The 25,706-nt window shown below is 42.6% G+C and overlaps 1 protein-coding gene and 1 non-coding gene across 13 annotated transcripts in view; one reads left to right on the top strand and one right to left on the bottom strand.

Annotated features, from left to right (window-relative positions):
• Nucleotides 1–25,706, top strand: part of XPO6 (exportin 6) — a 114,263-nt gene that overhangs the window by 11,858 nt on the left and 76,699 nt on the right. For 6 of the 12 annotated variants that reach the window (XM_054533696.2, XM_054533694.2, XM_054533695.2 and 3 more), the window contains 4 exons: nt 18,157–18,269; nt 18,906–18,996; nt 22,623–22,735; nt 23,852–24,049. In XM_054533696.2, coding sequence (XP_054389671.1) covers nt 18,219–18,269; nt 18,906–18,996; nt 22,623–22,735; nt 23,852–24,049 — 453 coding nt within the window. In that variant the 5' untranslated portion in view covers nt 18,157–18,218. Of the gene's footprint in view, nt 1–18,156; nt 18,270–18,905; nt 18,997–22,622; nt 22,736–23,851; nt 24,050–25,706 lie in introns of those variants that run through there. The other 6 variants (XM_002826268.6, XM_054533697.2, XM_054533699.2 and 3 more) reach the window with 3 other exon arrangements.
• On the bottom strand, nt 20,734–20,859 carry LOC112129470 (small nucleolar RNA SNORA25). The gene has a single exon (XR_002911870.1). It is a non-coding gene; the product is annotated as a small nucleolar RNA SNORA25 (small nucleolar RNA).

Raw genomic sequence — 25,706 nt, 5'->3', positions numbered from 1 at the left:
CCTCAGCCTCCCGAGTAGATGGAATTACAGGTGTCCACCACCATGCCTGGCTAATTTTTGTATTTTTAGTAGAGACAGGGTTTCACCATGTTGGGCAGGCTGGTCTCGAACTCCTGACCTCAGGTAATCCACTGCCTTGGCCTCCCAAAGTGCTGGGATTACAGGAGTGAGCCACCGTGCCCGGCCCAGGGAAGGCCTTTTGAAAAATTCATGAGGAGGCCAGGTGCAGTGGCTCATGCCTTTAATCCCAGCACTTTGGGAGGCCAAGGTGGGCGGATCACAAGGTCAGGTGTTAGAGACCAGCCTGGCCAACATAAGTGAAACCCATTAGCCAGGTGTGGTGGCGGGTGCCTGTAATCCCAGCTACTTGGGAGGCTGAGGCAGGAGAATCACTTGAACCCAGGAGGTGGAGGTTGTAGTGAGCTGAGATTGCACCATTGCACTTTAGCCTGGGTGACAGAGCAAGACTCTGTCTCAAAATAAAAAGGCCGGGTGCGGTGGCTCACTCCTGTAATCCCAGCACTTTGGGAGGCCGAGGCAGGCGGATCACCTGAGGTCAGGAGTTTGAGACCAGCCTGACCAACATGGCGAAACCCGTCTCTACTAAAAATACAAAAATGAGCTGGACATGGTGGTGGGCACCTGTAATCCCAGCTACTCAGGAGGCTGAGGTAGGAGAATTGCTTGAATCCAGGAGGTGGAGGTTGTAGTGAGCCAAGTGCTTTGTTATTGTCCAGGAAATTATTCATCTGCATTTTGTTTTTAGAGAAAGATAAATTGAATGATCTATCAAGGATTTTTTAAATTTAGGGGCACATGTCATCAGGACCTCCTGAGGCTGTGTCACGGGCTCATGTCCTTTTAAATAAAAAAATTTTTATAAAAAGGGTTTGTTTATTTAATTTAATTTCTTTTTTTTGAGACAGAGTTTCACTCTTGTTGCCCAGGCTGGAGTGCAATGGCACGATCTCAGCTCACTGCAACCTCCACCTTCTGGGTTCAAGCGATTCTCCTGCCTTAGCCTCCCAAGTAGCTGGGATTACATGTGACACCACGCCCGGCTAATTTTTATATTTTTAGTAGAGATGGGGTTTCACCAGGTTGGCCAGGCTGGTCTCGAACTCTCAACCTCGGGTGATCCACCCACCTCCGCCTCCCAAAGTGCTGGGATTACATGTGTGAGCCACTGCGCCTGGTCAGATTTATTTATTTTAAATATGTAATTTTGAGATAATGTAAGACTTATAGAAGAGTTGCAGAAATAGTATAGGGAGTTTTTGTAAGCTCTTCTCCCATAAGTACTTACTAACAAACAACAAAACTGCAGCAGCCAAGCCCTCCAACATTTGTGACCAACAATTTATTTTTTAAAAAATTTCTTTTTTTTTTTTTAATTTTAAAATTATTATTTTTTTCTTGTATCAGGATAGGATCTTGCTATGTTGCCCAGGCTGGTTTTAAAATCCTGGGCTCAAGCAATCCTCCTGCTTTGGCCTCCCAAAGTGCTGGGATTACAGGTGTGAGCCGTTGTTCCTGGCCTTGTGACCAATAATTTAGCTCAGTTTCTGTGCCTTCTTTATTCTAGTACTGCTAGACAATTAAAGTAGGTACTGATGCTACTGTAGAAAACACAAAATCTTCTCTGCCACTTCTTGATTTTGCTTAGTTGTTATTATCTTGATTGTAAAAAGTATTTTGAACTCTAGAATATTTGATAATTAAAAAAAAAAAGAAATTACCACCATTGGATTCAATCTCTAATAACATTTTGATTTGCTTCCTTCTAGTCTTTTTTCCTATTTACTTTTTCAATATGGTTGAGATTACACTAAATGCACTTTTTTCTTCTGCCTTTTCCACTTTATAGCATAAGCGGCTTTTCAAATCATTAAATATTTTATAAATATTTGCAGTGGCTTTATAATGCTGCATTGCATGGATTCTTAAGCAGTTCATTGTTCTGTTTTTTGCCATGGTAAATAATAATGTGATTAATGTCTTTGCAAAAAGCTTTGTATGTATTTTAGAAAATTGCCTTAGGATAGATTCAGAAAGGCCCAAGGGTATGAGGGTTTTTTTTTCTTTTAAATAAACTTAGATGTAGTCTGAACAATTTTTTTTTTTTTTTTTTAGACAGAGTCTCTCTGTGTTGCTCAGGCTGCAGTGCAGTGGCGTGATCTCGGCTCACTGTAACCTCCGCCTCCTGGGTTCAAGCAGTTTTCCTGCCTCAGCCTCCCAAGTAGCTGGTACTACAGGCGCCTGCCACCACGCCTGGCTAATTTTTTTTTTGTATTTTTAGTAGAGACAGGGTTTTACTATGTTGGCCAGGCTGGTCTTGAACTCCTGACTTCGTGATCTGCCTGTCCCGGCCTCCCAAAGTGCTGGGATTACAGGCGTGAGCCACCGCACCCGGTCTAGTCTGAACATTTTTAAGGCACTTAATCACGTGTTTTCCAGAATGATTACACGAGTTTATTCTTCCCATCAGCTGTAGATAAATATCAGTGTTGGGTAATCTTAAGAAAATTGTCGCTAATTTAATAGGTTAAATAATGGCTTCTCATTATTGTTCCGCAGTATCTTTTTCTGTGTGTTTATGTAGGAAACTTATCAACAAGTTAGATTTTATTTTTTGACTGTTTATAGGAGACAGATCCCTTAAGCTTTATTTAGGTATCACTTATATTTACATTAATGTATTAGAAATAGTGTCTTAACATATTTTTATTTTTTCCAGTCTTAAGTTAGTTTTCAAAAAGCTGTAGTAAAATACACATTATTTTTTTTTGAGTCAGAGTCTCTCTCTGTCACCCAGGCTAAAGTGCGGTGGCGTGATCTCAGCTCACTGCAACCTCTGTCTCCCGGATTCAAGCGATTCTCCTGCCTCAGCCTCCCGAGTAGCTGGGATTACAGGCGTGAGCCACCACGCCCGGCTAAGTTTTGTATTTTTAGTAGAGATGGGGTTTCACCATGTTGGCTAGGCTGGTCTTGAACTCCTGACCTGAAGTGATCTGCCCGCCTCGGCCTTAAAATACTACGTGTTTTAGTCTGTTTTGTGTTGCTAAAGGAGTATTTGAAGCTGGGTAATTTGTAAAGGGAAAAGGTGTATTTGGCTCCCAATTTTGGTGGCTGAAAGTTTCAAGATTGGGCATGTGGTAAGGGACTCAGGCTACTTCCACTCCTGGTGGACGGTGAAGGGGAATCTGTGTGCAGAGATCACAGGGCAAGAGAGGAAGGATAAGAGTGAGAGGAGAGGCGCCAGGCCCTTTCAAACAGCCAGCTCTCAGGAACTAGGAGAGAGAATTTACTTACCCTCACCCCCCGAACTCCTTGCCGGGGAGGGCATTAAACTTTTTATCAGATATCTACCCCCATGACCCAAACACCTCTCATTAGGCCCTGCTTCCAACATTGGGGATCAAATTTAGACATGAGATTAGGTGGAGACAAACCACATCCAGACTATAGCAACACATGATATAAAACGTCACCATTTTAAAGTATGCAGTTCAGTGACATTAAGTGCATTCAGCATGTTGTGTAAGAATTAAGTGCATTCAGCATGTTGTGCAAGAATCACCACTCTAGTTTCACACTTTTTCATCACTCCAGAGGAAACCTGTACCCATTAAGCAGTCATTCCCCTTTTTCCCTTGCCCCAGCCCCTGGTGACCACAAATCTAATTCCTATCTCATGAATTTGCTTATTCTGGATATTTTATATAAATTATCATACACTATATGGTCCTTCCTTATCTCCGAATGCATAAAAAGATGATATAGATTAAGTAAAAGTTGAATTGAATCTATATTTTGAAAATTGAAATCCATCTATGGCAGCAGTCTTAAATTCAGCATATTTAATTGGCCAGGATGTCCCATGCTCCAGCCACTAGGAAGAAATAGTTTATACCAATAGTTACTGCCAGTGGACAGAGGGTTATAGACCTTGGGGTAGGATGGAACCTAAAATAGAGACAAAGACAGGAAAAGTATGGGACTTAGAGAGTGAAAGCCAGTGAATGGCAGGCAGCACATTCCATGGTGGAATAAACAGGAAACTTCTAGGCATTTACCTTGATTTGGAATTCAAATTGGAGAACTTGCAGGTAAGTGCAAGTTCTTCTGTGTTATCAAAAAAAAAACCAGCCTAAAGAATGAATAAGTTTGTTTGTGACAGTGTCTAGTACTTAAGACCTTAGGAAATGTGCGGAGTTTTGCTTAAGAGCGAGAGTGGTATTTGGGATGACAAGGACAAGCAGAGAGGATCCCCAGGCACCTCTTTCTCAGTGTTTGACATTTTCTTTCTTTCTTTTTTTTTTTTTGAGACGAGTCTCTCTCTGTCACCCAGGCTGGAGTGCAGTGGTGTGATCTCTGCTCACTGCAACCTCCGTCTCCTGGGTTCAAGCGATTCTCCTGCCTCAGCCTTCCGAGTAGCTGGTACTACTGACTTACGCCACCACACCTGGCTAATTTTTGTATTTTTAGTAAAGACGAGGTTTCACCATGTTGACCAGGCTGGTCTCTAACTCCTGACTTCAAGTGGTCTGCCCGCCTCAGCCTCTCAAAGTGCTGGGATTACAGGCGTGAGCCACCACGCCTGGCCATGTTTGACTGGGATCCTTGGGTGTGGGGAAATGTGTTTTTAGGTGAATGGTTTTCATGCTTCCATATACATATATGTATAGAGCTTATTCACTGTTTTTCATAGTTAGAAGGTGTTCTACAGTGTGGATGTATCTTATTTAACCAATCCTGCCTTGATGGAAATTTAAGTTGTCCCCAGTCTTTTGTTGTACAAACGGCGTTGACGTGAAGATCCTTTACACCTAAGCTTTGGAGGAAAAATCACCAAAAGTGTATTGCTGGGTGAAGTTGTCTTTGTGTTTGAAATTTGATAAATATTGCTGACTTGTCTTCCACTGAGGTGGCACCAGTTGTTTTGTCATCCCCGTATGAGAGTGAAAGATGTAATTTCAGTTCATTGTGGTCGGTGTCATGTTGAAGCCCACAAGGAGTGAGGAGCTCTGAGGGTGGGGATGGAGGGACTGCATTAGGCTTCACAGAGGTGGGGACCTTTTCGAGGAGTCAGGAGCATTCTAGATAGAAGAAATGGCGTGTGTGAAGACATGGAACTGTTATGTGGAGAGAAAAGGGTGAGTTTGGGTTTGGCTGAGGCAGAGGGTAGGTGGGTGGCTGTGGATGGTGAGGTGGGGACAGTAAGTCAGCTAGGTTAGGGCCAGGTGATGAAATAGTTTAATCACCCCTGGTGGTCAGGTAGCAAAGACCCTGGGCGGCAGTGGTGATGGGGCTTGCAGTTGAAAGATACTTGAGAGAGAATGTACAGACCAGTCTTTTTAGCAACCATTTTTTATCTCCCAAAAACTTTCTAGACTTGTTAGAACCAGAATCACAAAGCTGGGAAGGGCTTTAGTGCACGGCTTTTCTAGTGCTCTGTAGGCCCTTGATCCTCAATAGGGATTCTTGGAGGTGTCACAGGTACTGGTTTGGGAGTACAGACAGGCATTTGAGACCCCCTCCTCTACCCTTATTTATTAAGCAGTTTCTCATTCAGTCTGCTTTCTATGGTGGGGTTCTATGCAATATTTCTTTCTTTAAAAAGAAAAAAAGTGTTTGCTGCTAGAATCATGAGTCTAGTCCCAAACTCTTACTGTCCTGAACACAGATGGAGGCCTGTGGGACACGTTTTCATTCTTAGATTCTTCATTTGCAGCAGTGAGAGGTGATTTGTATATAAAAATGAAAGTGAAAAGGCATTTGGCATTCTTGGGATGTTTTTGAGCATTTAGCTAATTTTTTATGTAGGATTTTTATTTTGTTCCTTTTTTTTTAAGCTCATTGACTCACCAGTGAAATATCTAGTGAAATAGTTTTGCTCATTTATGGATGAGGGTGCTAAGGGATTTACATCCATTGATGTCATTCCCACAGCTACTTGGTGAGGGGGAGTACTGTTGAAAGTTCGTTTTGCACGTGAAGAAACTTGAGCTCCGAGAGGTTAGGTAATTTGCTCAGGGGCATGCAGATAAGTAATCAGGAAGTCATCATCAGATGCGACCTGCCCTGATTCCACAGCCCACACCCTTCAGTTCATACTAAGGCATTCCCAGGACAAGCGTACCCAGCCACCTGTTGGGGGTGGAAGGGCCCAGGAAGAAGGGTGTTGGATTTCTGGTCAGTCTTGGCTTTGTGCTGGTGCCTGTAGACGGGGCAGAGCTGGCAGACGGACTGAGTCACTTCTAGCAAAATTGGTTGAGAATCGTGGGATGGGTAATGCGTGCTTGCTGTGCGGGGATTGAAGGCTCATGGAAAACCCCATGTAGAGTCATCATCTTCACTATCCAGGGATGTGAGCAAGGCCAAGGTCCTTGGCCGAGTACCTGTTTTCATTTCACCTGTGCACCGACTCCCTCCAGAAAGGCGCCATCTGCTTTCCTGCTGCTCACTGCCACCACAGCCACCACTACCACTGTTTTGCCTTTCTAATCCAGTGCCTCGCCAGTGGGGTGGAGGGATGGAACTGTGTATAGTTTCAGTATTACAATGTAGTTTTTTATATTGTACAAATTTTAGTTTATTAGTGGAACCCGGGCACATGAGAGTCCCTGGTTAGAGAGTTGCTTTGCAGCGTCTTCTCCCTTTGTGGCCCTTTGTGGCTAGTAATGATCTGCGGGGATGGGAGGAGCATTGAGAACATATTGGCCATGAAGAGTCACTTCCTCCTGACACAGATCTCTGCTTGTGCAGCGCCCCCACACTTCCTGCGTAATGCAGTGCCCTCAGAGATCCCCCAGCAGTTGCTACCCCGGCAACATTATCTATATTTGCAGGGATACTTAAGGACCCTTTGGCAATTAGCAGTGATATTTTGAGAGCCTTTGAGGAATGTGACTGAACATGAATTTAAAAAAAGTATAAAGGTGGCACTAGGTGTATTCAGAGGGACAAGCTGGTGGCAACTTAGGGGGACTTTGCCTTTATAAAAGCAGACCCACACATGGAGTTTACGTAAGAAGAACTTACAGTGAGGGAGAGGTGACTGTATCAGCCAATACGGATGAAGAATGCTCCAGGAGCTTGCGGGGTTTGCCCACAGTTCCACAGACTAGACTCAGTAAAACAAACCTGTTAGTTTTCTCATTGCTTGTGTAGAGGGTAACCTTCCTGTATCTCCTCGTTCTTGCTTTAGCCTACATTCAGGGGGTTGTTGACTGCACACCAAGTGGGAGCAGTATTGGGGCACATTCTTCTGGTCCTGTCTCTACCCTCTCATTTCTTCCTTTCCATAGGAGTGATTTATCTGATTGGTGCACCGGGGAGAGCCTCACTCCATTGGTCCACATCTACCAGGTGTGAGGTCACTGCATCAGAACACTGCCTGGCTTTGTGCTTGAACTCTCTCCCCTGCTTACCCTTAAGAGAAGCCTGTCCTTTTGCGGCTAGCACCATTCTTTGTCCCTAGGTCTGGAGGCGGGTGGTAAGGCCAGCTAGAAATGGGAAGGGCGAGGCGTTGCAGCTTTGCCATTGACAAAGAGGATGGTAGACTTTGGTTTGCTCTTGCTTTCTTGAGACTTTATAGCAACTGGGTGGAACCTGGAGGGGATGATTATGCTACCCCAGTTCCCAGTAGTAATGCAGTCTAGAGATTTTTACCAAAGTCAAATAATATTATAACTTTTTTTTTTTTTTTGAGACGGGGTCTCGCTCTGTCACCCAGGCTGGAGTGCAGTGGCACAAGCTCCGCTCACTGCAGCCTCCGCCACCTGGGTTCAAGTGATTCTCCTCCCTCAGCCTCCTGAGTAGCTGGGATTACAGGCGTCCGCCACCACCACTCCTGGCTAATTTTTGTATTTTTAGTAGAGATGGGGTTTCACCACGTTGGCCAGGCTGGTCTCAAACTCCTGACCTCAGGTGATCCGCCTGCCTCAGCCTCCCACAGTGCTGGGATTACGGGCGTGAGCCACCGCGCCCAGCCGTTATGTTAACTTATTTAAAATGCCAAGTCTACCTGGGAATAATTCAGGATGAAGGTGGTTTTACAAAAGAGACGTGCTCTTAAATAACACAGGTGGTAATAGCAGCTGAAAGGAAATTACTCACCTGAGCAGTAGTGTTAATCATCATGTTAGATTTGCAGCATGCTTTTATAGTGGTTCATCAGTTTCATACTCATTCATTACCTGATATCATCCAATGCCAGGTAAAGCCAGCTCATTCATCATCCTTAAAACCCTTGGAGCAGAACTCCTCTGTGCTTCCTCAAGGGGTGTAGGAGCTGTCACTGGGCAAGAGCTCTGGTGGCCTGCCCGTGTCTTCACTTGACCCACAGCTAGCTGACTTTGGGAGGATGCTCTCTCTCGGCTTCATTTTCCTCGTTGTAGAACAAGATTGGACTTGCTGTGCTCTGGGGTTTGTTTACTTCTGTCTTAAGATTCTGTGATCCTGTTTTAGGATTTCTTGGTAGCATGCCTTGTGTTAATGTGCCCAGTAAGTATCTTTTGAGTTTAATACTAGGCATGCAGATATAAACATCCATCCTCCTGGGATATGTACCTGGGAAAGGGAAGCAGATGGGACTGTGAAGAGAGAGCCTATTCTTGGCTGTATTACTCATTTATTTTAGACAGTTTCTGCAGAATAACTATTTTTATCGTTTACTTTTTTGGCTGTTTAATTAAGCCTTCTGACTGGAATATAAATAAGTATATAAAATATATGTATTTTAGCTCCTAGTGGATATGGTTTGTTGCCCAACCAGTAGATGCAAACATTTTAATATCTAGGCTCTGTAACCGTGGTGAAAATAAACCTGGCACCTGAGAGAATAATTCTTTCCTATTGTATCCTTTTCTCCGTTTCTCTTTCCCATATGCTCAGCTAGCTAGGAGCAGCCAGGAGCAAGGTAGAGGGTACCGGCCAGTGGATGGTATTTTAAAAACTGTTTATTTCAAAATGATTTCAAATAGAAATATTTCAAGGAATAAGTTATACAAAGATCTCTCATACCCTTTACCCAAACTCACCTACCGTTAATATTTTGTCCTGTTAACTTTATTATTTGCACATTCCCTGTTTATATGTATATATAGACGTATATGCATGTACATGCATGCACATTCACACACACATGTATTTTTTTCTGAACAATTTTAGAGTAAGTTGCCTTTGTCATGGTCCATTGCCCTATATCATATATTTCTTAATGGGGCATTCTCCCACATGACTACGGTACAGTTACCATCTTCAGCTAATAGGACATTGATTCAGTACTTTGATCTAAGCTACTACCACCTGTATTCCAGTTTTGTCAGTTGGCTCAGTCATGCCTTTCATAACATTTTTTCCCTCCAGTCCAGGATCAGTCTGTGGTCAGGTGTAGCATTTACTTGTCATGCTCTTTAGTCTTTAGATTTGTTGTTTAAAATTATTGAAACCAGGCTGGGCACGCTGGCTCAGGCCTGTAATCCCAGCACTTTGGGAGGCCAAGGTGGGTGGGATCGCTTGAGGTCAAGAGTTCAAGACCAGCCTGGCCAACATGATGAAATCTTGTCTCTAATAAAAATACAAAAAAAATTAGCCAGGCGTGGTGACGGGCACCTGAAATCCCAGCTCCTTGGGAGGCTGAGGCATGACAATTGCTTGAACCCGGGAGGTGGAGGTTGCAGTGAGCTGAGATTGCGCCACTGTGCTCCAGCTGGGCGATAGAGCTAAACTGAGTCTCAAAAAAAAAAAAAAAAAAAAAAACTGGTGCATCTCTCCATTGGTAGCTGATTGATGAGTCTTGTTTTTGTGCATTCTCCAATACTACGTGGATGAGGTTTCCCAGCATAAAACGTACCATCCTCTGTATACAAAGATGTTTCCTCTAACTGGTCTCCATGGGGAGAAAATATGCTGCTTCCACGTTATCACTGCCACAGTGGGACCAGTTTAACTTCCTGGCCCAGACACCCAGCAGTCATCTTGCTTCTAACTCTTGGTCCTCAGCAGTAATTAGAGGAAGAGACAGACAATCTGACTGGGCACTTTGTGCAAACCCAAGAAATAATGGAGGAATGTTCTGCCATCGATCAACTTTATGGTAGTTTTAGATTAAAGCAGAAAAATGCTTTTTAATGACTAAAATTATGTTTAGATGCAGCCAGAGTGTATGTTTTAATCAAATATTAAATGTCTGTGTGAAGATATTATGCAAAGTTATGTCTAGATCTAAGCTGCAGACAAGAAAACAAGAAGCCTTTCTCATGCAAGGGGATGACTTTGTTCCAGATTGTGTTAATAGAGGGGTGGGCGCGCCTGCCCAGCCTTAGCAGTCCTGTTACATGCTGTGGTTGTCTGTTTGCTTCAGTAGAAGACATTCTTTCCCCCCTGCAACTCTTGTACACAATGTTTAGAATTAATTACATCAATGTATATTTGTACCTCTGTCTTCCCTCTGCTTGGCCTTGCCCTGTGCTATCACAGTCAGGCTAAGGAAAGGAACTCACATGGGTGTGGCTGGGGCTGAGATTCTGGCTGGCTGCTCCCTGGCTGTGTGTCTTTGAGCGAGTCATCCAGTGTCTCTGGGCTTCCCTGATTGCCCTGCTGACTGCTAGACTCTGGAGGGTTAGTGGGCTTCACCACTTTTTCTTTTTTTTTAATAGAGGAATAAAGTGAGATTTCCACTTCAATATGCTGTGCTTTTTTTTTTTTTTTTTTTAAAGGAAGTGTCAGCTGGGCGCGGTGGCTCATGCCTCTAATCCCAGCACTTTTGGAGGCCGAGGCAGGCAGATCCCTTGTGCCCTGGAAGTTTAAGACCAGCCTGGGCAACATGGTGAAACCCTAGCTCTACAAAAAATACAAAAATCAGCTGGGTGTGGTGGTGTGTGGCTGTGGTCCCAGCTACTTGGGAGGCTGAGGTAGAAGGATAGCTTGAGCCCGAGAGATAGAGTTTGTGCCAGTGTACTCCAGCCTGGGCGACAGAGCAAGACCTGTGCCTCCAGAAAACAAAAGGAAAAGGAAAATATCTACGGGCTGGGATGCAAAAGACCAGTAGTGACGGGAGGGAGAGATGGGAGGAAGCCTTGTTCTGAATGTCGTTCTCCTGACTAGGGCTTCCTTGATGCACTTTTGTAGCTTTCTGGCTTTTTGAGCTGAATGACTTCAGGAGGGAGATAGGTAGATGTCACTCGCCTTGGTTCCCACGTGTGTTATTTTAAGCTTAGTATTTCATTTCATACTTGTGTGCAGGCCTACAGGTCAAAGATTTATTTCCCTCTTTTTTTTTTTTTTTTTTTTTTGCAGTGGTGAAGGGTGTAGGGAAGTGAGAGTGATGATCTGAGAGTTTAGACATCTATGGTAATCCTGCTAGCTTTCAGAGAAAGTTTACATGAGATTGAATATCTTTGCTAATGGCATGTGTTGTAACACACTGGATATGTTTTGCATACTTTTTAACCTTGGTTGGCAGCAGGGATAGAATCACTTTTCTTGGAAACCTTTATATACAAGCAAATAGGGTAATGACACTGTTCTAGATATGCCACAGGGATATTTGAATGGGACTCTGGGATACTAGTCCTCATTTTCTTGAGGTTTGGTATCCATGAGCCCATGAACCTGAATATAGGAGACCCATATGATTCACCTCCTAGTAGATTATACAAAATGTGGCTCTGGGAAAGGATGGCAAAAAGCTTAATAGAAGTGTCTTTAAAAAATAGTCATTTTTGGCTGGGCATGGTGGCCCATGCCTATAATCCCAGAACTTTGAGAGGCATAGGTGGGAGGATTGCTTGAGCCTGGGGGTTTTAAGACTAGCTTGGGCAACATAGCAAGACCCCATCTTTATTTAAAAAAAATTTAAAAAATAGTCATTATTCCCCAATATTAATTTTGTAAAAAGGTTATGCTTAGAGGGAGTTGTTTTATTAGGTAACATATTATAGATTTAATCAGGGTTTGAGGAAACCACCTTCTAGCTGCCACATCTTAGGGAAAAGCACCGTATTATCCACCTTCAGTCTCAGTGTTAGCAGTCTCCTGTTTTTCAACACAGATTGAATCTGCGTGTGAGCAGAAGTCTGCTTATGGTCAGAACCCTTAAAGGGGAAAATGTAAAGAGTCACATGTATCTTCAATTTGGAGGAATTACCAGTATTCTTGAGAAACTGAAAGTGATACCAACAGTTTTCTTGTTCCCTTTACTCTCTTGAATTTGGTCTTTAAAATAGTTGAGCACCAGCCCATGGTAGATATTGTAGAAAATACAGACGTACTAGATAGAGCATCTTTCCAGACAGTTGATGTTCTGGTTAGAGAGAGAAGCCTAATATCTATGACATATGAACTGTGACTTTCAGCCCACACTTCATGCCTGACATTGTGTTTACTATGTATTTTACATTTTATTTAATTCTCAGAATGACCTAATATGTTAGGTACTTTTACTGTCCCCACTTGTGCACAAGAGGAAGCAGTGACACATTAAATAACTAGGCCAAGGTCAAGCTGCACATTTGGATTCAAACTTGGGGAACCTGACCCTAGAGCCTGCGTTTTAAAACTATTTTGCCGTTCTGAAATGACAGAGAACAGCACCAAGGGCAAAATTCTGTAGTACTGATTACAAGACAAAGACACAAGATGAAAATGACCTAATCTGTACTGTAATCTGTGTAGGAAAATTCATGAAGGTTAAACTATAAATTGCAGTCCCAGAAGCAAATGAAGGATGGGGCTAGGTACTCGCTTACGAAACCATGAGTGTTCAGATTGGAGTGGCTTCCTATGGCGAGTGACGTTGAATCAGGCATGCTTTCCTTCTTATCCTCCTAATAAACTTCTTTGCTCTTCAAAACCCAAATCACCCCTGTGAAGCTTTCTTTCCTTCAGATAGAGTTAGTTCTCTCTTTGGTCTTCTGAGGCTGTTTATATGTACGCCAGGACTACAAGATGTAACTGCTAGGCCACCTTCAGTTCTTTGAAGTTAGGGACCGTCTTACTCATCATTGTATCCCAGGGGCTTAATTTAAGCAATATCAGTTACTTAGTGAGTGTTGAATTCTCATTTGTCCAACAAATAGCTGAGTTGCTTAGTCACTCCAGAATTAAAGCTAGGTTTAGAATAATTGGAGCAGAAAATTAGTTGGGTGTGATGGCATGTGCCTCTATAGCTTCTCAGGAGGCTGAGGTGGGGAGGATCACCTGAGCCCAGGGGTTTGAGGCTGCAGTGAGCTGTGATTGTTCCACTGCACTCCAGTCTGGGTGATACAGCAACACTCTGTCTCTTTAAAAAAAAAAAAAAAAAAAAAATTAGGCTGAATGCAGAGGCTCCCACCTGTAATCCCAGCATTTTGGGAGGCCAAGGTGGGAGGATCACTTGAAGTCAGGCGTTAAACACCAACCTCGGCAACAGAGCAAGACCCAGACTCTACAAAAATGAAAATAAAAATCAGCCAGGTGTGGTGACATGTACCTGTAGTCTCAGCTACTTGAAGCTGAGGCAGGAGGATTGCTTGAGCCCAGGAGTTTGAGGCCTCAGTGAACTATGATCATGCCACTGCACTCTAGCCTGGCAACAGAGTGAGACAGAAAAATCTATATTTAGGAGAATTTATCTGGCAGTAAAGTACTGGTTGGATTGGAATCGGAAAACCTGGTAACCAGGTAAAAGCAATTATAGTAATGTAGGCAGGAGATGATTAGGGCTCCGTAGAAATAGTGGTGAGGGAGAAGGTACAAACCTGCGAAAGAGTGAGAAGCAACAGTCCGCAGACCTGATGGTGTTTGCTGTGGATGGAGAATATGGGGAAGAAGCAAAGGCGATCTCAAATTATGTCACCCTTCCGCTTCTTCCAAGTTTTAATTTTTTAGGTGATTATGGGTCTTGGTGGACTTAGTAGTCCCTTAATGAATGAGTCAATGGCATAGATCTCTGAACTGCTGACCCATGAGCAGCAAAGTAAAAGGAGCAGATAAAGTCAGGGCAGGCACAGTTGCAAGCTTATCACCTTTGCAGATTTTAACTGTTTCTGGAACAGAAAACTTGGGTTTGTCTTAGATCTATGCAGAGCTCTCCAAGAGTATATTCTGAGCCAAGCTTAACTCGTCATCCTGCCCAAGGATTTTAAGTGTATGTGCCATTTGCTATTGAGGTGAGCCAAGTAACTCTTGGGGAAGCATAGGCTTGTGGGGTTGCCACCCTGGCAGCTCTGAAGACAAGAGATGGTTCCTAGAAATCAGGAGCCTCATGCTCACGCTGTTACCTGCAGGCTTATTGCCAGTCCCCAGAGCCATAGTTGTGCTGATAGAGGTAAAATACAGTTTCTAAAGAGTCTGATAACACCAACCTGGACTTTAGAAATGAGGATTTTAAAACATTAAGTGTTTAAAATTGCAGTATATATTTACATAGAAGCAGATAAATCGTAAAGTTGATCATCTTTTTGTAACTAACACTCAGATAAAGAAATAGACTATTACCAGAATCCCTCCTCCTCCAAGGTAACCACTAGTCTGATTATAACACCATAGATAAGTTTTACTTATTTAAATTATTATTATTATTATTTTTTAAGAGACAAGGTCTTGCTCTGTTGCCCAGGCTAGAGTGCATTGGTGCAGTCATACCTCACTGCATCCTTGAACTCCTGGGCTCGAGTGATCCTCTTGCCTCAGCCTCCCAAGTAGCTGGAATTATAGGTGTGGGCCACTATGCCTGGCTTTTTTTTTTTTTTAATTAAGATTAATATAAAGTGAATAATGAAAGGTTGTGTTTTGGTTTCTTTCACTCTACATTGTGTTTGTGAGATTCATCTGTGTTGTTGCATGTAGCAATATTAATTCCTGTTGTCTTATAATATTCTCCTCTATCAAGAAATCACTATTCATCCATTCCAGTGGTGATGGATATTTGGGTTCTTTTGACTTTTTGGGTATTGTGTATAATAGTGCTCTGAACATTTGTGTATATTTTCGTTTGGTATACATGTAAAAATTTCTGTTGGGTATATATCAAGGAGTAGAATTGCAGGGTCATAAGATATGCATATGTTTAGCTGTCAGTTTTCTAAAGTGGTTGTACCAGTGTATACTCCTACCAGCAGTATATGCATGTGCTGGTTGCTCAGCCTCCTCATCAACACTTATTATTGTCAGTCTTTTAAAGTTTAGCCATTCTGGTAGATGTGTAGCACTATCTTATTTCAAATTTGTATTTTCCTGATAACTAATGAGGCTGAACACTTATTTATAGGCTTTTTGAATACCCTCTTTTATAAGTAATTATTTGCCTGTCCAAAAAAATTGAACTCCTTTGTCTTTTTTTTTTTTTTTTTTTTTTTTGCTGATTTGTTGAAGTTATTTTATGCTCTGATATGAGTTCCCTGTTTCCATATTGCAGATAGCTCCTATTTTGTGGCTTTCTTTTACACTCTCTCCATTGTGCCATCTGATGAACATTTCAACTTATCAGTCTTTTCCTTTATGGTTAGTGGTTTATGTGTTCTGTTTAAGAAATTTTTCCCTACCCCTAGATTGTGTGAAGATACTCTGTATCTACAATCCAACTGGAATTTTTGTGTGTGAATGTGTCTCACTTGGTTTTAAACTAATCTTAACTTTCCTTAGTTTGTCAAGATTGTCTGAGGCTTAAATCCCAAGCATAAGGTAGGAGGCAGTCAGATAAATTTTCTTGTTCTTCATAAATTAATGCAGCGCAGGAGATAAAGTTTTTGAATAGCCTTTGGGAATGGAAGCCTTGTCTCCCTACCACACAATGGCACTTGGATTTTGTTTTATGTTCTTTGTCCCTTTCATTACTTGAAAGTGTAATCTGCTTGGAGTATTACCTCTTCCTCACTTGCAGTCAATTCCTTAACTCACCCCAATCTACTTTCTGGCTTCACCACTTGCTTGAAACAGCTGGCCAAGGTTCCAGTGGCTTTGTTGCCAAATGGGAGCCAGGGAATTCTCCAGTATCCTTGAACCAGTATCCTTGAATGTGCCTTCTATGTCTTTTCTACCTCTGTTCTGATTGTGTGATGTTGGCAAATTCTCGGCCTCCTGATTTTTACCGCTTATACATTTACATAGCTTCATTTTGAAATCTAGTCTGAAAAGCCCCACTAGATGTGATTGGGACAAAGCCCTTAAACCTGAGGGCATGAGTCTCTAGTTTCAAAGTAGGCCTGACCAATTTTGTTGTTTTGCTTTGGTCTGTTTTCATTTGGTATCTAAGACCAAATAAAAATGAGATCAGCCATAACTACAGATTAGATAGTTCCTTAGGGTTTATGTAGCAGTTTTACATGGATCGCCTGATTGGATCTCATATCACCCTGTGAGGCAGGTATTATTGTTGCAGATATAGAAATGATTAAAAATGCAAACAGCACTTATTTGTTCTTGTTGAGAAACACCTGGTCATGCCCCATTAGGTTTTGGAGCTTCCTTTTTCATGTAGCCGTCATTTAATGGGAGAATGCATCTGGGTTTTTTTGTTTTTTTTTTTTAAGACTAGTGAAGTGTAGTAGTGAGAACGGGAGAAAGAGTAGAACAAGGAGTTGCATCTGTAACTGACTGAAAACAGTCCACTGAGATAACTCAGTACCTTTGGGCCAGCCCATCTGGGATTCTTAGGAGTACTTTTGTCCTTCCACTTTCTGCAGGAACCGTAACTTCTTGGGTTGGGGCAGAGAGTAAAGGGTAAATGGGACTGGGAATGGTGGCAGAGTTGGATTCTTTTTGGAGATTATCAGGAACTTGCCAGTAATCATTTATTTCTCAGATCTCTTCCTCAAGAATCTAGTACTAAATATATGTTGGTGGTTGATTGCCTGGATGTGATAAGCTCAAGTTTGCTCCAGGATCTACTTTAAAATGATTCAACACAAGAAGTTATGGAGAGATATGATTTGCAGATGTGTCCTTAGTTTCCAGGAACACATTTTGGCTTCAGAAGAACTATTGATTTATTTTAACATGTGCTATTTTTCTTGATTCTTCTGCATCTTCCCACAGCCTTTTTATTTTAAATAGCAAATCCTTTTTTTCAAATGAAATGGCATACCAGACTCGATTTATGAAACAGACTACGGCGTTCTTTTATTATGTACACTCATTTTAGAGGTTTGCATTTATAGCATTTATTTATAAAGTCAGTGAGAACAGTGAGGCTGTTTTGATCAACACAAACACTTGAAACATTTTAGAAGATTGCAGTCTTATTTTAGCTCCACTTTTCAGTTTATTTTTGGGTTTGAAAAAATAGATAGTTTTTAATAAAACAGCTTGTCTTGCAAGCCAAGGATATTTTTTAGTTAAACTGATATGGAAGTTTGAAAGAGGAGTAGGGGTCTAGGCTAATCTTTATCCTAAGTATAAAGTTCAGGGAAGAAAGTCCCTCTCACTCACAAGCGCTCAAAGTATTGTACAATAATTCATCATTCAGTGTGTCGCAGTTCAGGTGTCATTGCAGATGCATCATCCTGTGACCTTAGTGTGGGAGGAACGTGGCCCTGTGTTCTGTGTAGTGCACTTGCTTGTGTTGGTTGGTGTGCACACGCTTGTGAATCAAGTCTGATTCAGCCTCTGTAATTGGTACTGAGAAGTGCTGGTTTTTCCACAGAGATGAAAATTTGTTCCTCAGTCTTCACAAAGTCAGTCACCCGACGGAGGCCTCTGGTATACTACAGTTTGACATGTGACACATTTGAGTGTGGGCTTGTTGTTTTAAAATGCAGTTTTTATAGTCAGGTCTCAGTCCATGGGTGATGGAGAGGATATGGGGAAGGGAGATAGGTAGGAAGAAAGAATTTAAGAGATAATTAAATAATCAGAACTGCTGCTGGCTCTTGATTATGTCTGAGGTAGAATTATACCAGTGATGACCCAAAAATGGTTTGGGAATGGTTACCTTTTTGCAGGCAGGTTGTGTGAAGGAGTGTTAACTCAAGGTCATTCCTGCGACTCCTACTTGAGTAAGAATGAAGGAAGTGGGTTTTGGGGCTCCATATGAACCCCAAAGGGAGGGGATGAGCACTGGGGGCCTTGAGCTGCCTCTCCTCTCATTTCCAACCTGAGCAGTTCTGCTGAGAGTCTGGCTCTCACTGTGGGCCTGTGGTTTACAGGAGCTAATTTTGAATCCCTATTTAGCTTGGCTCTCAGCTGCACTTTAATCTCTGTTGGCTGCTCACGTGAGATTGAGAATTGACTGTATGACTCCTGGAATGCCTTCAGAAACCTCCAAGAATCCATGGCCAGTTGCAGTGAGTGACTCACACTTGTAGTCCCATGGCTTTGGGTGGCTGGGATGGGAAGATCGCTTGAGCCCAGGAATTCAAGGCTACAGTGAGCTATGATTGCACCACTATACTCCAGCCTGGGCAGAGACCCTGTATCTTAAAAAAAAAAAAACAGCTCTCCTTGGTTACCCCCCAAAACCCCTGAGAATCCATGAAGCTGTTTGATATAAGTGCTGTGAATCAAAATATGGCAAATTATTCAGACACAGGGGAAATGTATCAGGGATGGATAGTCTATGAGGAGTTCTGGCCTTCTTGAATCTCCCTGCTCTGCCCATTCAGGAAGGGCCAGGGACTAATTTGCTTTCAACCATTATTCCAGAGTTGAATTTTGAATTTCCCCTTTCCTTAGCATACATAATTGAAAATCAGCTGCACAGTAGCATGAATTTATAGAGGATGCAACAACAACGTTGGGTTTTGAGCCAGCTGGGAAATTCCCTTCAGTTTTTTCTGGCGTATACCATGCATTTGAAGAATGTTGAACCAAGATTTTGAGGAAGTAAATTGCTCTTGCTGTTGAATGTGACCTAGAAGGAACTGAGGAACAGTGGAACTGAAGATGCAGCGTATTGATTTTTTTTCAAATTCCTTTGTTAGGCATCTGAAGAAGCCTCTCTCAGGGCATTGGAAAGTCTGATGACAGAATTTTTTCACGATTGTACGACCAATGAAAGAAAACGTGAGATAGGTAAGTGGAGCGTTGACTTGTAAAGAGGAATTTATAATGAGGAGGCCCTGGTCGGGAGGAAGGAGTTGTTCGTAGCTGTGACTGGTCAAGTCTGCGTGCTTTCCACTTGAATTCTTGCTCTTTTTGCTCTGGTTCTGTTGGCTGGTGGCTGGGGAAACCCCTCCACTTGACCAAAGGAAAGAAAATCCATCACTGTGGATCTTAATTTCAGCAATGTTGTTGGACTTTTATATAAGAAGCCTGCGACTTTTTGGTGGGGGGGTCTAGGGTGGGGTGGGACAGAGTCTTGCTATGTTGCCCAGGCTGGTCTTGAACTCCTGGCCTCAAGTGATCTTCCCATCTCAGCCTCCTGAATAGCTGGGATTATAAGCTGGAGCCACTGCGCCTGGATGGTTATTTAAAGAGAAACAGTAACAACTCAGGAAAGTGTCAAAATGAACATGTTTTGCTGTGCAGAGGTCTGATCTGAACCTAATAGTGCCCAGAAATCCCGTAACTGGTATTACTTTTGGGGGCTTCCCCCCGCTGCCTGGGCAACATAAGATCCTGTCTCAAAAAATTTTTTTTTTTTTTTTTTTTTTTTTTTTTTTTTTTTTGAGACAGCATCTCACTCTGTTGCCCAGGCTGGAGTTCATGGGGGCGATCTCGGCTCACTGCAACCTCCACCTCCTGGGTTCAAGTGATTCTCCTGTCTCAGCCTCCCGAGTTGCTGGGATTACAGCTGCCCACCACCACCCCCGGCTAATTTTTTGTATTTTTAGTAGAGACGGGGTTTCACCGTATTAGCCAGGTGGGTCTTGAACTGACCTCAAGAGATCTGCCCACCTCGGCCTCCCAAAGTGCTGGGATTACAGGTGTGAGGCACCGTGCCTGGCCATTAGTCTTCGATATTCTGACACTCTACTGTATTCTTTGAAGTCTTGTTTTAGATTATAATTGAAATGCTTTTGATTCTTTTAATTTTTGGTTTGTAAATCAAATATTGCTCACCTTCTATTTCATGAATTAAACGTAGAACGTTCTGAACATGTTCATATTCTAATCTGATCTTAAAAGAGATTTAAGTAGCCAAATGCTCCAGATGCCAAATTTGAGTGCAGGCTGAAGGGAATCCAGGGGTTTGTTTCTATACAGTAGGCTTGTCTTAGTTCAGTTCTCTTTGTACCTAGTCATTGTAGCTTTATTTGAGTGTGTGGACTTGGACCACTTATTGCTTCTTTTCTACGGTCTTGGGATAAACTCTAGGCTTTTCCTAGTTTGGTCAGAGAAAGGAGGGAAGCCTTTTCTTCAAAAGACTCCACCCACCCTCCAGCAAAGGTAAATTACTAGTGCTCTAGAAATTGATAGCGCTATTAGCAGGGACCTCAAGACCGTGTGGTCATTGTAGAGTGGAGGAAACAGAAGCATCAAGGGGGAGCGATGACTCACTTGGGGTCAGACTCAGAGTCTAGAACAGAGCCCAGAGTTCCTCAGTTCCAGTCTGGTTTGACTTCACTTTGGGGATTCACAGAAACCTTTGCTTAATTATTAGGGCAGGCTGTTGGCTTCCTTTTATGGATTTGTTATTAACTTTTATTTTTATTAAAATAATTTTTTTGACTGGGCATGGTGGCTCATGCCTGTAATCTCAGCACTTTGGGAGGTCAAGGCGGGTGGATCACTTGAGCCCAGGGGTTTGAGACCAGTCTGGGCAACATAGCAAGACTCTGTCTCTACAAAAATATGCTTCCTCCCTTTTCTTATGTCTCCTCAGGAAAACAGCACCATTGAGTGCTATGGCGTCCTATAGAGAACTTCAGTCTTTGGTCATAGCATTAAGAGCTCATGGTTTCATAGCCCCACGAGCCCTCTTTGAAATGATCTAAAATTAAAAGGCTTGGATTTTTTTTTTTTTTGAAACGGTGCTTCACTCTGTTGCCAGGCTGGAGTGCAGTGGCGCAATCTCGGCTCACTGCAAGCTCCGCCTCCCGGGTTCAAGCGATTCTCCTGCCTCAGCCTCCCGAGTAGCTGGGACTAGAGGCACTTGCCACTACGCCCAGCTAATTTTTGTATTTTTAGTAGTGACGGGGTTTCACCATGTTGGCCAGGATAGTCTCGATCTCTTGACCTCGTGATACACCTGCCTCGGCCTCCCAAAGTGCTGGGATTAACGGATATGAGCCAATGGGCTCGGCCTTTTTTCGTTTTTTTGTTTGTTTGTTTTGTTTTAAGAGATAGGATTTTGCTCTATCACTCAGGCTGGGTGTAGCGGCATGATCATAGCTCATTGCAACCTCGGCCTCCTGGGCTAAAGCTTCAGGCACACCAAAGCATGTTCATTTTGACAGTCTCCTAAGTTGTTGAGTTTTTTTTTCTTTAAATAGCCATCTGGGCGTGGTGGCTCATGCTTATAATCCTGGCTATTCAGGTGGCTGAGACAGGAGGATCACTTGAGGCCAGGAGTTAAAGACCAGCCTGGGCAACAGAGCAAGGTCTCCTCCTGCCTCAGCCTCTTGAGTAACTAGGACTACAGGTACTTGCCACCATATCTAGTTAAGTTTTTCATTGTTTTGTAGAGACAGGGTCTCAGTGTTGCCCAGGCTGGTCTTTCAACTCCTGGCCTCAAGCAGTCCTCCTGCCTCAGCTTCTCAAAGTGCTGGGATTCCAGATGTGAGCCACTGTGCGTGGCCTTTCCATGGATTTTTTTTAATGAGATTGCCTCGTTGCATTTAGCTTAAGTTGTAGGGAACTAGCAGAGCAATGACTTGAGGATTAGAAGAAGCTGCTATGTGTTCTGCTTTTCCAGAGGCTTTCTAGAATCTCTCAAGGTTGTGGGCCTTTGCACTTTTACCCTTTTTGGATTATATTTCATGACCAGTGCAGCAGGTCAAGGTGACTAAGGGACAGCATGTCCAGAAACATGATGGTAGCCCCGTAATGCTTGCTGCCTTGTGGGTTCTGGCTGATGCCATCAGCAGCCTCAGGAGGAGGAAAACCGTCTCTAACCAACGTGATGTGTGGACAGGGCTACTCGCCGCAACACTCGTCATTGTTGCTCTTGCCACAGGTCGATTCACGTTTTTGGTGGCAGTGTTTTAAAATAAAACCAACCCAAATGAAGAGTTAGCCATTTTGAATTCTCTTGCATTTTTTTCCTTTCCTATCTTTGTAGAGTTAGTCTTAATCTTTTCTTTTTCTGCCTTTCTAGCCGTCATTTTGTGTGTGTGAACAATGTAGGCTCCACTGAAGATTTATAGAGGAATGGTGAGGCCCTAGAATGTAGCTCATATTCAGAGGAAGTAAGTTAGCTAGCAGTTTTAAGAAGATGAAAGGGTACTCTTAGAACATTCCAGCCACACATTAGCTTAAATAAGAACTTCAGCAGTGAAAAGTTTCTCTGCGTAGAGAAATATCCATAGCGAGGTTATTGGCTTTTAGGTGGCTGAAAACATTGTCAGTGTCCATGGTCACCTCAGACGCAGAAAAATATTGTATGATTTATTCTTTCTATCTTGAAGAATCCGCTGGTTTTGACATCATTTACATTATATGCAGAGAGGCATGTTTAAATAATAATAAGATAGCCCAGTCTTGTCTAATTTCATGTATTTTCATAGCTTTCTTTTGTTGCCATTTAACTTTTCCAGAGGAGCTTCTTAATAACTTTGCCCAGCAAATAGGAGCCTGGAGATTCTGCCTGTACTTTCTTTCCAGCACTAGGAATGACTATGTAATGATGTACAGTTTAACAGTTTTTGAGGTAAGTTGTCAGTAATTTTATACTCTTCTGAAAAGGATTTTGTAGTTGTATTGCCATATCATCAGCACTAGACTAGAGCTGTAATATGCTGGGAGAGGGTAGCTCAGCTCTGGGGTGTCGTCCCACATACTGTCTATGTAGTTGTCTGGTGTTTGGGGCATCTTCCATCTTCCACACTAGAAAGGTAAGATGGATGGTTGACTTTAGGGTTAAGTAGGTAGGTCATTTGTGGTAACATGTAACTATTCCCTGCCTATTATCATTGATAAGGGAAAGATAATTAAAGAAAAACATTTTAGGAGGAGAAATAATAACCATAATACCATCATCCCCAACAACAAAAAGTTTTATTTATCACCTCTCTTCCAATCCTTGTCTTCTGTGCCCCCCTTTAAAAAATCTAACTGTAGGCCGGGCGCAGTGGCTCATGCCTGTAATCCCAGCACTTTGGGAGGCCGAGGCCGGTGGATCAATGAGGTCAGGAGATGGAGACCATCCTGGCTAATACGGTGAAACCCCGACTCTACTAAAAATGCAAAAAAAAAAAAAATTAGCCGGGCGCGGTGGCGGGCGCCTGTAGTCCCAGCTACTTGGGAGGCTGTGGTAGGAGAATGGCATGAACCTGGGAGGCAGAGCTTGTAGTGAGCCAAGATTGCACCACTGCACTCCAGCCTGGGCGACAGAGCGAGACTCCGTCTCAAAAAAAAAAAAAATCTAATTGTAATCATATTGCCCATGCTATTTTATATTCTACTTTTCCCCACTTTATTTTATATCCCCACATGTGGTTATGACATTATTCACCAAGGCATTCTCCTGTTTTTGAACATTGAAGTTGTTTCTGTCATTATATTTTGGTGGCCATTAGAGACAGTGGTGTAAAAAAGTTTTTGCACGTACAGCTTTTTGTTTCTGTTATTTGGCAGTTCTTCCTAGGAATGGGACTGTTGTGTCATAAGATTTGAATACTTTTATTATTCTTATTGCCATATTGCCTCAAACCTTTATTTAAAGAGGGATTCTTGTTTATTGAAGTGATATAGCTACCTGTGGGATGAAAAGCAGTTATTTTTGTGTATAGGTTGTTAACTTAAAAGATGTATATTTGTTTTTCAGAATCTGATCAATAAAATGTGGCTTGGGGTCCCATCTCAGGATAAGATGGAAATCCGTAGCTGCCTGCCCAAACTCCTTTTGGCTCACCATAAAACCTTACCTTACTTTATCCGGAACAAGCTCTGCAAAGTTATTGTTGATATTGGACGTCAGGATTGGCCCATGTTCTACCACGACTTTTTTACTAACATTTTACAGGTAAGGATATGCCTAAGGAAACTTTATCTTGTGAATAGTTTGTTGAAGTGATTATTTCCTTGTCCTGAAGAGGACTTTTAAGATTAGCAGTTTGGAACTGCAGTAGTGAGGTTATTGTAGGACTGATTATGGCATTCACTTAACTTTATATTTATAAGACATATTGTATCTTTGTGCGGTGGAGAAAGTGGGGGAGAAAAACCTAATCTCTTTGTTAACCTCTTGTGCAGTTTGTTCAGCCAGTATTTGAAAGCCTGTTAGGTGCTGTACTAGGTGTTGGGGGTACAAGGGTGAGGCTTTCAGTGGTTTCAGCATTTAGTGGGGGAAATAGCTGTGCAAACAGTAATTACTCAACAATATGGTAATTATTGTGGAAGTATATGCAGAGTGCTGTGGTGGCATAGCATGTAGACTTGGTGTTGTTGGGCTGAGATGTGAGATGGTGAAGTGGCAGAGTAAGGGGCTAGATTGATGGGCAGAGGCCAGGCCAGGAAGGGTTGGGGGGTTCCATTGTGCAATTCGTAGTTTTTCCTAGGGAGCTAATGAAAAGTTTTGAGGAGGGAGAAAACATGGCTACATGTTTATGGTGGAATGATGGCTAGCTGGGGTCTGGATTGCAGAGCGGCGAGGTGAGAGGGAAAGAGGCAGGGTGAAGAGGATCTGAGCCAAAAGGAGACAACCTGGTGGGTGGAGGTGAGGCACCCAGGGGACGGGGCAGTAGGCCAGTTATACTAGGTGAGAGGGGAGAGAAGGGAGGAATCTAGAATGACTTCCAGTTTTCTGGCTCAGATAGATTTTTCAGGCCAGGGTTGAAAGAAGGGGAATGAGTTTGGGCAGAAGATGGTGAATTCAGTTTGATAGAAAATGCATTTAAAATTTGTGTGTTCCTTCTTTGTAATAACTAATGAGACATTAGGAAGTGTGGATCTGAGATCAGGATTTAGAAGTCAGAAGGGAGTAGTTGGGACCAAAAAGCTATGAGGGAGATGCTGTTGCTCATTTGAATCCTGTGATCAAGTTGGAAACATTTTCATGTATTGAGCTAGTCTTGGGTATGCATGAAGTGGGTATTATATACAGTTTATAGAAATAAAGTTCTTTGAAAATTGTTTATAGTCTCAGTGACTGTAGGATTTTCCAGAACAATATCATTTTCTAATGTTCTGCCTGCTCTTCATACAAACCATTTTAATGATGCAGCAATTCAAAAAGAATTCAGCATCCAAAGTGCTTCTCTCAGATTGTCTCTCAAAGGGGCACAAAAATTCTTCATTTAGTTTTGTTTTGTATAGTGCTTCATTTATCTAGAGATTTATTGGGTTGTTACTGCAAAGGAGATTCATGCCTTTATTCAAGTAAACTATTTGTTGAACACTAAGCACATGAAGGGGATATAGTAGTGAACAAAGACCAAATGCCTTCCTGGAATTTATGATCTCAGGGCGGGGACGGGGGCATCAACGAACAATAAGCAGGTACACACTTGGAGGTATTTATAAGTATGATGAGAACTCAATCCACGGAAGGGGAAAGAAACTAGCAGGGGTTGTGTTTAGATGGGATGCTCGTAGAAGGCTTTTCTGGGGACAGACATTTGAGCAGAAACCTAAGTGGGGGTGATGGGGTGCACCACGTGGGTATCTAGGGGAACAGTATT

Source organism: Pongo abelii, chromosome 18 (genome assembly GCF_028885655.2).
Source record: "Pongo abelii isolate AG06213 chromosome 18, NHGRI_mPonAbe1-v2.0_pri, whole genome shotgun sequence".
NCBI classification, from domain to species: domain Eukaryota; kingdom Metazoa; phylum Chordata; class Mammalia; order Primates; family Hominidae; genus Pongo; species Pongo abelii.
The sequence above is the reverse complement of the archived record's forward strand: the minus strand, read 5'-3'. Positions and strand labels throughout refer to the sequence as shown.